The 16,568-nt window shown below is 42.9% G+C and overlaps 1 protein-coding gene across 3 annotated transcripts in view; it reads left to right on the forward strand.

Annotated features, from left to right (window-relative positions):
- The window catches only part of GPR156 (G protein-coupled receptor 156), a 127,446-nt gene extending 111,870 nt beyond the window's left edge, over nt 1-15,576 (forward strand). For 2 of the 3 annotated variants that reach the window (XM_036744411.1, XM_036744412.1), the window contains 2 exons: nt 907-1,065; nt 10,688-12,640. In XM_036744411.1, the coding sequence (XP_036600306.1) occupies nt 907-1,065; nt 10,688-12,055 (1,527 nt within the window). In that variant the 3' untranslated portion in view covers nt 12,056-12,640. Of the gene's footprint in view, nt 1-906; nt 1,066-10,687 lie in introns of all 3 variants that reach the window. The other variant, XM_036744410.1, reaches the window with a different exon arrangement.
- Nucleotides 15,577-16,568: the final 992 nt, after the last annotated feature.

Here is a 16,568-nt window from a genome sequence, read left to right on the forward strand (position 1 = left end):
GATGTTCTTCACATATAACCTTCCTTTAATAATTCAAGGGATCTATGATATCATTAGTATGCACAATCCGTCCACTGACCCAGATTGCAACCCCTTCACGCCTTAGCAGACAGGAGTTGTGAGTTGCTGTCACCTAGTAACCAACCATTTTTAGTGATGAGCCTCTCCAAATTTAGCTGACCTGGTCCTGGGATAGCAGACATACATCCCGTTGCCAGACTCTTACTTGAAACTCTTCCAGCTTCACAGGAACTGCTAGAGTTTGTTCTCTGCTGACATACTCTTCAAGAACCCCAGGTCATTTCCATACCATGATGAGTGACTGAATTAGAACTAGTGTAGGCACACCTGTCCCTGGACTTTAAAAAAAATAAAGATTTGGCAGAACATACACTAACATTGGAATGATATAGAGGTTTGCGTGGTCCCTTCACAAATTATTTTATTAGCATAGTTTGCACTTCCAGTAAAGTGTGGCACTACAGTAGAGTTTACAAGGATAACGTGAAAATTTGCGAAGCATTCCATATTAAAAATAAAACCTAGATGTTATCAAAGTATTAGCTTTTCTCTAGTTGTGATGGGAAGAAAATACTTTTTGGACTTATACCTAGTTATAGTGATTTCAGGAAAAGGCATATTGGCTTTTGCTCTAAATTATTATGTCCTCTGGTTGCCCTAGTAAAAATAAACAGAATGGGTGGGTTTGTGAGCCATGGCTTTGAATGGATGCTGACACACCAAATGCCTCAAAACTAGGATTGTTTTCTGGGAGTCCATGTGCTTTGTTTCTCTGATTGCATTTGTGTTTGTATAAGAGAGAATGTGTGTCTGTGTACACACACGCATGCACTAGTTTCTGAGTGTGTAGTTTAATAAATAGTCTGTTTTTTTTTAATCCAACAGCTGAAGCAGTGGAAGCCATTTGATGAAGAAAACCAAACAGTTGACCATATGGCAAAATACTTCAGCAGCCCCAGCAAAAGCTTCCATACTCCATATAGTGAGGAGCAGATCTACCATCTAATAGGGGAGAAGAACTCCATGAAAAAACTCCTGACCGAGGTAGTCTGCACCCACTGGGCAGCTTGATCAGAACAAAGGCAACCTAACTGCTTCTCTCTCCTCATGCGTCAGTGGCTACACTGTCGTGCTGTCTCTGTCTCCCTTTTTCTTAATTATCCTCACTTTCTCCTTGATTTCTGCAAGAAATCAATACCAGAGATACAGTAACTCAAAGGGATATGGGTCGTTTTTTGTTGTTGCGGTTTTTTATTTGTTTGTTTTTTTAATCACTGGCTTCTACTTAACCTTTCCTTCCTCGGTTGGTGCTTTGCTGATATCACTCATCACGCTAGCCCTGGATCCAGGCAGGATCCAAGGAGGGAAGGGAAAACTGAACAGGGTCTTCTGCCGTCATGTTAGATCAGAGTGAGGGAGGAGGCCAAGCAACCCGCTAGCATCTTTTCCCTTTTGGCCAGACATTGGCAATGCTCCAATCAAGCCTGGATATCTATTTAAGAGTCCAAGTGTTACTTTTCCCAGGCTGTGTCAGCATTACATAACATAGTGAGATCAGCATCAGGTACATTAGAAAGGAGCAGGGGCTGGTGGAAGGGAACTCACTGTGACTTTTTACACTAGCTGAATTAAACCCAAGGGTTTGGTGGTTGTTGCTTTAATTTAAAATTTTTTAAAATTAATTTTAAAAGTTAATTTTTTGTTACAATATTTTGTATTTCCAGTAGAGTACATGAACAAGTACACTTTTTTTTGAGTATATGCTATTTGTAATAGGATGCTTTGGCTTCTTCAATAGCAATGCTATTAGGTTTTTTCATTCAATGGTCATAGAATAATATAATCATAGAGTGGGACCCTTCTTTCCTCCTCTCTCCCTCTCCCCCTTTAAAGCCTGCTCAGTTGCCTGCCTGGTGTCCACATGGAAGCTTTTGGGGTAAGGGTGGGGGCAGCTTCCAGCTGTTTATGATTCCTCATTGAGGGGCTTGCAATGGAAGAGGACAAAGAATTCCGTAATTGACTGCTGAGTCAGAGGAGCTGGCGGCTCGGTAGACATACTAAAGGGATTATCCTGTCCCTCTGCCTTTTTTCCTTCCTAGCTGTGTTCTCAGCTTTTACTCTCCAGGTAGCACAAAACTTGGTCCTTCCTTATCTCATCTCATGGGGACCCCACCACCATTCCCCACATAGACCAGGAACTCAGCAAGGCATACTGTCCAGGGCTCCTGGATGCCTTTGCCCTTCCTGCATTTGCTCTTTCCCAAGCTTAGGCAAATGACTAACCCAGAATGGACAAGTCCATGAATTGAGCCTTGTGAATTTGAAAGGTTCTTGGTTTCAACTCAGCAGCCAATTAGGGAACTCTCTCATCTCCCACTGTAAGCCTCTCAAGGAGAATCATACATGACCGGAAGCTGGCCCCTCCCAAGTTTCCTTGTGGTCTCCAGGAATGGAGGCTGAGCACACTCCCTGGGAGGAGGGAAGTGTAGAGGGGAGCTTCTGTTACACTAATATCATATTGTTGTTGTTGTCGTGGTGTAGTTTCAGCCACATTTAACTCTTCATGAGTATTCTTGGCAAAGATACTGGGGTAGTTTGCTATTTCCTTCTCTACCTCATTTGACAGATGAGGAAACTGAGGCAAATAGGGTCAGGTGACTTGCCCGGGTCACACAGCTAGGAAGCGTCTGAGGCCAGATTTAAACTCAGGAAGAGTCTTCCTGGCTCCAGGCAGTGCCCATTGGGCCATTTTGCTGCTCTCACATCATAGGATCATAGGTTTAGATCTGGAAGGGACCTTGGATGTCATCGAAGTCTTTCTGATATCACTCTTAATGCCAATCTGGTCCAGGCAACAACTACAAATAGAAAAGGAAATGAACACGGTCCTTTGTTTTCATGTTAGGACAAGAGAGTGGGCATCAGTTTTCCTTTTCTGAGAGCTTGGCATGATGATTACTCAGAAAATATAGATTTCAAACCTAAAAAAGAGGGAAGGCAAAGAAATGCTGCATAGATCCCCTTCCTTTCTTCCCTCACGTCATCCTATGCTCAAATCAGCACCATTTCTGTCAGAAAGATCTGCTCTTTTCCAGCTCTCAGCATTCAGGATTTTATTTCAAAGCCAGATGTCTTTCAGCCTGGCAAAGACAGAAAGATGGTCTTTGATACTAAGTGAGGAGGCTTCAAACAGGATCTTAAAAAAAGGGAGAAGGAGAAGATATGTAAGCACATAAAAGAGGGGAAGATAGCTAGATGTTTTTCATTCTCAGTCAGCAAATGTCACAGGCAACCGAACAGACCTAGTCTTTAACCTCTGTGGTAATTTGTGACATCCTTTGTGTGTGTGTGTGTGTGTGTGTGTGTGTGTGTGTGTGTTTCAGCCGTGGTATATCATCTTTCTCACAAGGTGAATGAATCTTTTCTGCCCAAAGAGATGTCATTAGTTTAGGTAGGGGGAGGGGAACCACAGAGGAGGTAGAAAGAAGGATGCAGCGTAAGCCTTTTGTCTGCAGGGAGGTTTGCAGGGCCTCAGCGGGGTGTGCCTCCCAACCACAGCCTGTGTGCCTTGGGGATTTGCCAGAGCCCTGGGAGACACACTATGGGCTCACATTAGGGAAATCAGCAGTCATTTCCAGGGGGTAGCCTCTAGTCCCAGGCTAATTCTTGGTGCTATAACAGATCCCAGCATTCTTGACTTGTAAAGCCATGGGGTAAAAATATTTGCCCTCCTCTCCTTTCTCTCTCTCTCTCTCCCCCCCCCCCCTCAACGCATATTCACATTAGCCTGACTGTTCCCTGACTCATATGTAATCTAGGGCAAGGTTGATTTTGAATGCTTTGCAGGCCTCAGTGTTCTCCGGTGCATCTGGGTGATCTTAGACAAGTCACATAAATTCTTTGACCCCTAGTTTCCTAATCTATAAAACAGAGATAATAAATAGCTTCAGTACCGACCTCTTGGGCATGTTGGGAGACACATATGAGGCAACATTTTGGCAATCTTAAAGCACTATATAGGATTGTAGATTTAGGACCAGAAGGGACCTCAGAGGACATCAACTCTAATCCCTTCGATTTAAAGATAAGGAAAATGAGACACAAAAAGGTTATGTGACTTATCCAGGGTCACACAGCTAGGAAGTACCCGAGGTGGGATCTGAATCCATGTCTTCCTGCCTCTAAGCCCAGTGCTCTACCCACTACATCACATTATCTTTCATTGTTTTTGTTGTTAATCAGTCATTTCAGTTGTGTCTCACTCTTCATCATACCATTTGGGTTTGGTTTTTTTTTTTTTCTTGCACAGATACTGGAATGGTTTGCCATTTCTTTCTCCAGTTCTTTTCGCAGATGAGGAAACTGAGGCAAACAGCGTTAAGTGACTTGCCCAGGGTCACACAACTAGTAAGTGTCTGAAGCCAGATTTGAACTCAAGAAGATGAGTCTTCCTGAATCCAGGCCCTTTGCTCTGTGCACTATGGCGCCACCTAACTTTTGTATGAATGTGCCGTCACTGTTACTGTCTCGGACTGCCTTCTCCCTCTTTCAAGGACTATCACAAAGTTGAAAATCGCTTCTTCTTCTCACTCCTAGCTTTCCCGGTTGACCTTGACTCAATTCCCCCAGCACAGGGCTACATACGTAGAAGAAGTCAGGGGTTCCCGGGTTGGCTCCCTGGGTATGTATATTTGTATATATGATGGTGAGAATGCTCCTAGGGCAGAAGTTACTTTTGCAGTAACCAGTAGAGGAAGCTCATTCATTCCTTTTTTTTTCTTGGCTCTGCCTAAACAGAAGGGGATTTCCTCTTTTCCTGGTTGACTTTACATTATGAGACAGGCCTGTGGAGATTTTCCTTCCAATTATAGGGATGTGCAGAAAGCAGAGATGAATAAGGCTCAGCCAAAGGCAGCTGCCTAAAGTAGGTCAGATTTTGGTCTCAAAACGGCAGCGCCTGACCTTGTGCCTTTAATTAGTACACAGTCATGGTGATAGCACAGCCCCACTTTCTTTACTTAGTGACAGAGATGTATTGTTTAGTTTGACATTATTAAATCAGCCATCAATCACTTTGGGGTACTTGGGTTAAGGGAAGATCATCTTTACCCTGCTTCATGTTTATGCTATTGTCCTGTATTCCAAATGGTTTGAGGGGAGCTAAGGGAAGAATTTTTAAAGGAACCAACAACCCAGCTATTCACTATCTGTGCAAACTGATTGTCAGCCCCAGACTCTCTTACCGACATTGTATAGTTGAGATTTCCTCCGGAAGGCTGGACTATTAAATTTACAAGAGGGACTTAGCATCATAAATTTAGAAGTGATAGGGACCTTAGACACCATGGAGTCCAATTCCCTGACTTTATAGAAAGGGAGACTGAGGCATGGGGCGATTAAGTAGTAGCAGCTAGCATGTATGGGGGCATCTAGGTGGCACAGTGGACAGAGTGCTGGGCCTAGAATCAGGAAGACTCATCTGCCCAAGTTCAAACCTGGCCTCAGACACTTTACAAGCTGTGTGAGCCTGGGCAAGTCACTTAACCCTATTTGCCTCAGTTTCCTCATCTGTAAAATGAGCTGAAGAAGGAAGCGGCAAACCACTCCAAGTATCTTTGCAAAGACAACCCCAAATGGGGTCGAGAGTAGTCAGATGTGACTGAAACAACTGAACGAGTTAGTGTTTATAGAGCTTTAAGGTTTGCAAACGGCTTTACAAATTTTATGTAATTTGAGTCTCACAATAGTCTTGAGAGTTAGATGCTATTATTATCCCTGTATTACAGATGAGGAAACTGAGGCTGAGAAAGGTTCAGCGACTTGGCCAGGTCTTACCATAGCTAATAAATATCTGTGGTAGAATTTGAACTCTGCCAAGGGTAGTGCCCTATGCTAGGCCATGCTGCCTGTCTTCAGTGTCTGCTTTCCCCTCAAGAAAAGGAGGGCTTTGATAGAGAGGGTGGGGCCACCTTTCACTGCAGCCCTTCCTTAGAGACCGATGTAGAAGACAGACTGGTACTGTACAGAACAGTTGCCTTGAGTTAAATGTATTCTATTACTCACCCACACTGCCCTTAGCTGAGCCTGAGTCATCCTCACTCACCTGACAACACCCAAGATTTTATTGTCTGGGGGGTGAAAGGAGGAAATGTGGGCCTTCGGTAGGCAGGGCCTCTTCTGTCTGATACACCACCAGCTCACTTGTGACCTGGACCCTCACTGTATTATCTCCTTTTAATAAGGAAACTGAACAAACAAAGCAGAATCATTCAGATCCCCAGTAACCCGCTCTGGAAGGAGGAGAGAAAAGCCTGCCTTCATGCTTATAAATGAAAAGCACTGTCTTGGGATATGAGAGAAGAACAGATTCTAGAGCCTCTTCAGTGGGGTGAGAATAGCCTCTTAAAGTGAGGAGCTCAGTGAGAGGTGCTTCTGGTAGAAACATGAGTCTCCTCCACCCTTATCTTCCCCCATCACCATCCTCCCCACTCCAACACTATGGCCAAAGTTGGCTATTGTTTGGCTGCTCGAAACCAGTCACTGATGCCTTAAACACCTCATTTCCCTAAACTCAATTCGTATGAACTGGGGACAGGCCAAAGGCATGCTCTACAGCTGTCTCATCCCAGGGTTGGGGAACCTGAGGCCTCGAAGCCACATGTGGCCCTCTAGGTTCTCAAGAATGGCCTCCAGGCCGTAGGTTCCCCACTCCTGGCTTTTCCCTTTCATATCCAAGCCACTCACAAAGCTTAGATTTAGAGTCGTAAGGGACCACAGTGGTCATCAAACGCAACCTCCTCCTTTTACAAAGGAGGAAAAGAAAGAGGCCCAGAGAAATTGAATGACTTGCTCAGGGTCACACAGGTGGCAGAACCAGAATTTGAACGTCTGTATCTTTCCCCAGCATTTCAGTTCTTCTTCTTCTAAAAAAGGGGTTGACAAACTATAGCTGGGTGCCAAATCCCACCTGCTGCCTATTTTGTGTGGCTCATTGTAAGAGTAGTTTGTGTATTTTGAAATATGATAAAATTTTACTTTAAAATGTAAAAAAAAAAAATTTAACCTTGGCCTTACAAAAAAACAGGCCTACTGGTCATAGTTGGATGACCTCTGGGATCCCTGACACATGGTACTAGTATTGTGCCATCTATAAATAAAAATCCTTAACATTGCCAGACCCAAAGTCCAAAGGTTCATTATCACAATTGTACTGTCAGGAATAGGAGAGGTCAGTTTTCTTCTCCCTACTGATCTGTAAAATCTGTTCTGGAACTATTATTGTACCTTTTTTTAAGCTTTCTTTCTTTCTTTCTGGAGGTAATCAGGGTTAAGTGCCTTGCTCCAGGTCACACAGCTAGTAAGTGTCTGAGGTCTGATTTGAACTCAGGTCCTCCTGACTCCAGGCTAGCTGCCCCTATTGCTGTATCTTAATAAGCAATTATTAAGCACCTCTTATGTGCTAGTCACTGGGAGATAAAAAAAAGGTGAATTAGTCCTTGCCTTTGAGGATTACAATCTGGGGAAGGAGGCAATACGTTTGTATAATGCTACCTACAAAACAGATGCAACGTAATTGCCAATGGCGCTTCCATCCTTATGTGGTGCCTCTTGGTTTTACGGATGGTAAGATAGCATTCTCACACAACTTCTAACCAAATAACCCCACCCCCAGGGAGGGTGGGAGAAATTCAGAACTCAAAATCTTGGCAAAATGGATGCTAAAAATGTTCTTGACATGTAACTGGGGGAAAAGAAAGAATAAAATACTATTTAAAAATTTTTTAATTATAAAAAAAAATATGTTTCTCACCTGCTTGAACTACAGAATCTTTCAAGGGCTTCCTTTCAAGTGGCAAAAATCTATGCTACATCTTAGTAAATCATTGCAAACATGTCAACACATTATGCAGTATTATAAACTTAAAAATGGGAACATCTGAGGATGAGCTTTTTTTCTCAGAAAATATGGACCTCATAACTTTTGTGCTGCTTCAGTAAATATGCCTGGGTAAAAAACACAAACAAGCAAAAACCAAATAACCCTCCCCGGGCATACCCCCCTGGCCAAATGGCAGCTAGGTGGTAGAAGACAGATAGCAGCAGTCTTGAAGACCAGAGATCAATACCTGCCTTAGACATTTGCTAGCTGTATGACCCTGGGGAAGATATTTGACGTTACTCAACTTTAATTTTATTATCATAACACTGGCTTTACAGGTTCTCGTGAGAATCTGGTCAGATAACACACAGGTCACTTTGTAAACCTTAGCTATGTAAAGGCTAGCAATTACTGCTCAGCAACCCTCTCCAAGAAGCTCCTTGGCTGGTAGCTGACATTCCCAACCCAACCTTGCTCATCAGTTACCAAGGTAAATGCTTTCATCAGTTAATGGCATCAGCGATAAACCATAAGACTTTCCAATCTCCTCATTTTACAGATGAGGAAACTGAGGACCAGAGCTTTTTGTTTTGTTTTGTTGGACTATGCATATTTGTGACTGTACAAAGAATTTGCTTTTCTTTTTCTTTTCAATGGAATGGGGGGGCGGAGTGGAGAGAAAACAGACTTCTGTTCATTTTAAAAAAATGTTTTTAAAGAGAGGAGACAACTTGCCCAAACAACATCATACTGTGAATTAGTGTCAGAGGCCAAATTAGAAGCTTTTCTGATGATATCACAGAGGCCTAGCTAGGTTTGACCTGTCCTACGGAGAGCATGTACTCCCTCCCCTTGCTCAAGTTATATCTATTTGGATCAGAGGTTATGAAAGCACCATCCCTAGCTTAGGTTTCCTTCTTTCCACATGGATCATCTTCCTTGCAATTCTAGGCTGTTCAACGGGACAGACGCTTTGTTCCTCCCTTTACTTATTTCCATGAGGATGTTCCTCAAATTCTTTATTCTGAGAAAGCGTGACTCACCCAGCCTGCCCCAGCAGGCATTCCAGAAATTGCCTGGTAATAGGAGGGATATGCCAACCTTCTCAGAAGGGAGAAGGAAGCGGTGACAACAGCCCTCTACCTCTGCTCCTTCTCAATAACTAAGACTTGTTGATGATGTTGCATAGGACATTATCAGTCTCAAGGTTCTGCCCAACCCCATTTGGGGCTTGATACATGGGAATGATCCTAGACTTGCGAGTAGAAATAGTAGATCCAAAGAATGTTAGCTTAAAAACACCTTAGTGGTCATAGGATTAAGAGCTAGATTCTCTCATCTACTAGGAGCATCTAGTCGTTAAGAAAGCTCATTTTATCAAGGAAGAAACTGAAGCTCAGAGAAGGGAAATAGGAAATTGATTCCTAGCTGGCATAGAAAAGGAGTCATATTGCTTTCAGACAGAATAAAAATCATTTAAAAAATTTAGAGGTCAGATTTTTAAGTAATTTCATAAAAAAGATTCTTCCTATAACCTAAAACTCTATGAAGAGAGTTTTAAGATACTTAAACCTCAAAAGTAACAAGAATTAAGTATAATTATTTCAGTAGATGAGACAATAAATTCACATAACCTTTTTAGAATTCAGTTCAATAAGCATTTATTAAGCACCTACTATGTAGAGCTGTTATGCATGTAGTTACTGAAAATACAAAGACAAAAGTGAAACAGTCTCAGTCCTCAAGGAGCTTTTATAGTACGCCAGTAATTCACAGGATGAACTTGTTTGTGTGAGGCATTTCTCTCCTTTTTCTTTTATCCTGAGAGGAGAAGGGAATAACATATACTGAGAAAAATATGTACAAAGTAATTTCGGGTGGAAAGAGACTTAAAACTAAGGGAATCAAGGAAGGTCTATTGTAGGATGTGGCTTTTGAACCTTGAAGGGCTTCTAAGAGGTAGAGGTGAGGAAGGAATGCATTCTGAAGATGGGGAAAAGGTATAGAGAGGTGATTCCATCAGTCATTCCAGAGTGCCAATGCTGAGGCATGCTACCCACCTCCTAACCCCTGCTGGACACAGGATGCAGAATGAGGCATCTATTTTTGAACATGGTCAATGTGGGAATTTGTTTTACATGAGTATGTATATTTGTTACAAGTATTTTCTTTTTCTTTTTTTTCCAGTAGTGGAGGGGTGGAGTGGTGGGAGGGAGAGAAAATTGATTTTTGTCTATTGGAAAAAAATTAAAATTTAAAAAAGAAATAGAAGGTTCTAAGTGAGGCCCACCAAGTGAGCCAGTTTTGCCAGAATGAGGAAAGTCTATAGCTAGATAAAAATAGGCTATGAACTGTTTCATGGGGACTGATTTTTTGAAGTTCCAAGAGATTTTTATATAATTACTTAGAAAGATTAAAAAAAATATGGCCTGACCTGGTGGAATTTAGTGCTCAGTTAAAAAAAGAAATCCACTCTAGAGTCAGTAAACATTTGATGTTTACTACCTGTGTAATTTTGGGTAAGTCACTTAACTGCCTCCAAGATCCCTTCCACCTATAGATCTAGGAACGTAGACCATTAAGCACTCAAATTGTAAGGGACACATGGTATTAATCCCAGAATTAAAGGCAGTGTGAGAATGCTCAGTTTCTCTCTCTCGCTCTCTCTCTCTCTCTCTCTCTCTCTCTCTCTCTCTCACTCACTCTCTCTCTCTCTCTCTCTCTCTTCTTTTTCTTCTTCTGTCCTCCTTCCCTCCCTCATTGATGATTTGACTTTTATTTTTACAGAAGAATGCTGTAATTGAAAGCCTACAGGAGCAAGTAAACAATGCAAAGGAGAAACTGATGAGACTGATGTCAGGCGAGTGCACCAATGATCATCCTAGCCCAACTGCCTCCCTTGACCTTGCTCAGGGCAGGGCTAGCCCCAGCGAAGCCTCTGTCCAGGGGGGCATGGCAGCTGAAGGTCTTTTCAACAGTCCCTCAGATTCTGGTGGGGAGCCCTGCCCTGCCTTCCCAGATACACAATGTAGTCCAGTCCTCTTTACTAGTTTACAGAGCCTTAAGGATCATGTCAAGGACCAAAACTCTTCCTCACGACATCAGGAGCAGATTTCTGACTCAGAAGACACATCTAACCATTTACACTTAGAAAATACCCAGAAGCAGCAGGCTTCCCAGAGTGGTGGTCCAGAATCAGGAGACCAGGGGCTGACATCCCCAAGCCAGAATCTTATACCAGATCCCAAAGACAGCATTCCTCAGAGACAGAAGCAGCTCAGAAATTCAGAAACACCCCAAGAGCAGCCATCAAAGATTAATTACGTGAGCAGTGAGATGCTTCAAGAGGTCTTACAAGAACTGAGCCTGGGCAAAATAATTTACCCCTCTTGCTCTCCCAGTGGTCCCCAGTGCCTCAGGCCCAGGGTGCACCAAGAGGACAGTGCTGCCCACAGTCCCCAAAAGAGGTCTCCCTCTAATGACATGGGTATTAGCCCCTATATGGTAAGAAGGAGACGGGCAGCCCAGAGAGCCTCCATGCAACTCTCAAGGTCTATGCCTTCACAAACATGGTGCCTAATGAACAAGACAGTTTCTAGGACACAGGCTGGGCTGAAGGTTCAGAGGGAGAACAGGTTCAACCAGGAGCTCCAGGCTGGGGATCCTGAAGGACAAAAGTTCCTTTCATGGAAACCTTCCCTGCTCACTTCGGCCCATGGCAGTCTGAGTCCCCAGGCTGAGAACAGGCCGAGCCAGTCTGAGGATCACAGAACCAGAGAAAGAGTAAGAGATGGATTTCAAAACCAATCTTCCTGCTCTGGTCATGTAGAAAATCAAGTTGCTCCTCTCCTTGCCAGTAACCCACCAAATCTCCTCCGGCTGGAGCGACCGCAACTGAGTGGTATGGGCTGGCCAGCCCTGCCTTCTCTATGTGACTATGGAGATTCTGAGTCCAGCAGCTCCGATGAACCGTTCTGCCGCTGCCATCGGCCTTACTGTGACATCTGCTTCCAGAGTTCCAGCGACTCTGGTGACAGTAGCACTTCTGAGAATGATCCTGAACCACCACAAGGCACAGCCCATTGGGCCAAGCTGTATGCCAGGTCCCACACCATTGTGAACTTCAGAGAGGACTTGAAACCTACATTGGTATAAAAACAAGTGGAGGCAGTGTATTTAGAAGGGTATGATGATGTCCTCAGAGGTCTACAGGAGACCCTTTTGACTCCAAGGGAATGGATCTAAGTTCATTCAGCAAGTATTTATTAAGCCACTGTTCTGTTCATGACCAACTCACTGTGTGACCTTGGTCAAGTTGTTTCTTCTCTTTGTGATTTAGTGTCTCCATTTAGAAATTAGAATGCTGTTACCTGCCTTGTCACTACCTCATAGAGGTTCAATGACAGTCCCTGATGGGATGTCTGCAAAACCATTAAGATACTGAGAGGCAAATTTTAGCTCAGCCTTATGAAGAAAAACTTCTTAACAACTAAAGTTATCCAAGGGTAGAATGTGAGGCCTAGAGGAGGGGACAGAGGAGAGGTCCCCATTCTAAGAGCTTAGTGAATAGAAGCTGAATCCACACTTGTTGGACATGCTGTAAAAAAAAAAGGCTTCCTTCTGAGGCATGCATCAAATTACATGAGATCCCTTCCCACTCTGTGACTCTGTAGTTCTAAAAAGTGCTTTGAGTTCCTTGGATAAAAGGTATTGTGAGTACCAAGTCTTGTGTTGAAACTACACTGGTTGCACTGGATTTTTTGGTGCTTGATGAATACTTACTGAATGAATGGATGAATGGATGCATGAAATCTATGAAGCCAGTTCAGTGCCTGTGGCACCTGAATTTGATACTTTGGTCAGAATGGGTTCTATTTTCAGAATAAGTACACAGGCTCAAGCAATCTCCTCTATCCCCATCTTCCCATCTCTGTAAAGGGAATTGATTTTAATGCAGGGCTACTAGAAATCTTTTTGGTGCTATTGAAGACCATACTGACCATCACTCACATTCCTGCCTCTCTGGCGAGGTTTAGGGTTATGCCTTTAGCGTAGTGTAGGAGGACAGAAGGTAGGATACTGATTAACCAGAAGAAGAGAAGACATGAAAATTAGAATCATTGTCTTCAAATATTTGAATGGTCATCATTGCAAGAGGGATTAAATTTGTTCCACCTGGCCCCAGAAGGAGGACCTAGGGGCAGTGGGTAGAAGATGAAAAGAGACAGACTTTGGTTCCGTGGAAGGAAAAAAATTGCTGATAATTAGGGCTGTCCACAAGTCAAATGGGCTGCCTTGGGAGGTGACGGGGTTCTTCCCCATTCCTGAAAGTCTTTCACTGGAGGCTGTTTTACCACTTGTTTGGTACGTCATAGAAGGTATTCCTGTTCAAGTCTGGCTTAGACCATATAGCTTCCAATTCTGACTGAAATTATAACACAAAATGTATCTTTGGTTGCTATCTACCCTTCCAGCCCTTTCCCTCATTACTTCAGGTAGTAACTTCATAATGTCTTCGGGTCTCCCCAACTGTATCAATAAGGCAATCATAACAATGTAGATGATAATTGTCAAGATGCCTATGTGGTTCTATATCGCAAACTATACGAGACTCTCCACATAGAAGGTAGAAGAAGTAAACCATTTATTCAGACACCAGAGAACCATATCCCACAAGCCATTTATCCAATCTATCACAGCAGTAAAACATTCAATATGCAGTATCACAGCCTGGAGCCTCGTCATCCCAAAACCTCTCTGACCCCCTGCTGAGGTCTTCCCCAAAACAAACTCACAGTATAGCTAAGTCAGTCTGTTCAATTCTCACCATCAAGGTGGCAGCCATTAGCAGCCATAACTGCTCTCTCTCTCTTTCTCTCTCTCTCTCTCTCTCTCTCTCTCTCTCTCTCTCTCTCTCTCTCTCTCATCATTTCCTATGACATAACTTCCTTTTCCTCTCAGGAAGCTCCTCCCACCACATGTGACTTAGGCTTCCTGCGACATAAGCAGGTCACATCATTGGCCTATTAATGGGTGGCAAAGATCTTCAAATCTAAATTGCTACTACATCAACCCTCCATTGAAACACACCCTAAATAAGCTTAGATGACACCTTTCTGATTCTATCTATCCCCACCCTGTGTTCATTTCCTTAGGACCTCTGATTTCCCAATGTTGGTATTGCTTATAGGGGACATGGATTTTAACTCTTTAATAGTGAACTGGGTATTTCATTCCTAGTGCACAAGATGTCTCTAGGCAGGGTAGTTTTACACCACCTAAGGGACTTTTTCCTCCATCTATGCATAAGGCCAGTCCCTGAATAGATCCTTCTACCCTGTGGAACAGGAAACAGGAGAGAGAAGAGAAAAGAGGAGAGGAGAGGGATGTGAGAGAAAGCTTTGCTTACCTCCTCATCCATGGATAGAGGAAGGAGAAGGAAAAGAAGCTTCAACCTTGTGAGAAGAAAAGAAAATTTGAGTAGCTTGGGGGGAAAGCCATGGTAGAACATTTTTCTTTTCTTCCTGTATACCAGGGCAGCAAAGAGTAGTGACTGTCTCCTTATGGGGTAGGATGAGGGGAAGAGACCTTCTTCATAGGATCACAAGATCATGAATTATAGGTAGGAGATACCTTAGAGACTCATCTAGTCCCACCCCCTCCTTTTATAGAACAGCTAGTTATCACTATGGATAGAGTGTTTGACTTGGGTTTAGGAAGACCTGAGTTCAAATCTTACTTCAGATACTTACTAACTGGAGAAGTCACTTTCCCTCTCTTGGCACTCAGTTTCCCTATCTATAAAATGAGAATGATAATAACACCTACCTCACAGAATAGTTGTAAGGCTCAGATGAGATAAAAAGCTAATTGCAAACCCTAAAGTGCTATATAAATGCTAGCTGACATTACTGCTGAGGGGGGAGTGTATCATTACTGGATGGGGAAACTGAAGCCTGAATTGGTTAAGTGGCTTGCCCAGGATCATTGTTAATTAGTGTCTATGGCAGGATTTGAACTCTGGTCTTCCTAATACTAAATCCAACACTCTATCCACAATACCACAGCTTTGTCTTCTGACTCCTTGGCAGCAGTTGGGTGTGCCTAACTACATTACTTAAGGGAAGCTGAGTCACAAAGAAAGACCATACTCATTAGCTGCCCTGATCCAATGGTCTTATTTGCAGACCTAGCTGGTCACTGAACGTATATGTTCCTATGCATGTATGTACATGTGCATGCATTGGAGTGTCTATACACAAAAGGGGGGTCTTGCCATTTTGGCTTTGTGCAGTGTGAAAATATGGTTTTTGACAACTAGTAGGAAGTATATGACAAGCCTCATGGCATTATGTAAAGAGCACGGGATTCTGTTAGAGCCAGAGGACCTGAGTTCATATCTCAGCTCTGCTACCTACTTCCTGTCTAATCCTGGATTCAGGTTCCTCATCTGTAAGATAACAACGGGGCAAATAAGTCCCTACTGACTCTAGGTCCCTAATGCTCTGAACCAATGGGCCAAGGACAACTTTCCTGAGAAGTCTATCGTGTCAATGTTATTTATTTTTCTTTAAACCATTAACTGACTTTATAAGTTATTATGTGTGGGTTTGTAGTTCTTAATCATTTTGTTCTTATATTGTTTGAGCTGTGGTTTAATAAAAAGAGAAACCATTTTCCAAGGCTGGTTTCATTTCAAACCCTAACCTCAGGCCAAGGACACACTGGGGACAAGGACACAAGAAGAAGTGGTCAGGATTATTGACTCTGGGCTTTCCTTAACTTTCCTATCAGATGCCTCAGTGGTCTCCCTGAGAGGCTTCCAAGTCCTTCAGGCATAGCCCAGAGTGATTCCTATTGAAATCCATCTTATTCTTCATGGCTCATTGTGGGTGCTATGACTGCCTCCATGAGATATTCCCCATTCTCTCTCCATAAATTCCTCCTCCCTCTCTGTTGAACTTTTCTTATGCACTAGCCCACTTTAACTGATATTAGAGTCCTTGGTGTACATGCCTTTAGTTCCTGTGGTCTGTAAAGTCCTTGGATACAGAACTGGGTCATTTTTTTATCTTTGCATCTCACCTAGTGCCCATCATGGTACTTTCCACATATTAAGTGCTTGATAAGTATTTGTTGAATTAAAATGAATTGAGTCTCTGATTTCACATCCTTACATACACACATTCAATAAATATTTGGGAAGTGCTTACTACCATGCTAGGCAGCAAGAGGTGGGGTGCAAATATAGAATTATAGGACCATAGATGTAGAACTGGACATTTAGTCTAATCCTTTCTTTTTACTGATGAGGAAACTGAGATCCAGAGAAATTAACTGACCTGCCCAACATAAAACAAAGTCATAGATTCTTCCCTCACAGAATAGGGGGAAGGAGGTACCGTTCCTGGGCACTAGATCCTACCCAGCATATTACCCCAAAAAATTTTTTATTAGAATAGCCATCAAGTAGCTTTCTTCTATGTGATTAGATTTTTAAAATACTCTGTTAAGCATTACAATTCCCGTCCCTTTAAGGCTATCTCTCCCAGTCAGCTGGTGATTCTCTAACCACTGCCACTTACTCACTTTCAAGTGTACCACTATTCAGCCACTGATCATTTCTCAACTGCTGATCTAGTAGTGTAGGAATGATTTCATGGCAGGC

This window comes from Trichosurus vulpecula, chromosome 2, assembly GCF_011100635.1.
Source record: "Trichosurus vulpecula isolate mTriVul1 chromosome 2, mTriVul1.pri, whole genome shotgun sequence".
NCBI lineage: Eukaryota > Metazoa > Chordata > Mammalia > Diprotodontia > Phalangeridae > Trichosurus > Trichosurus vulpecula.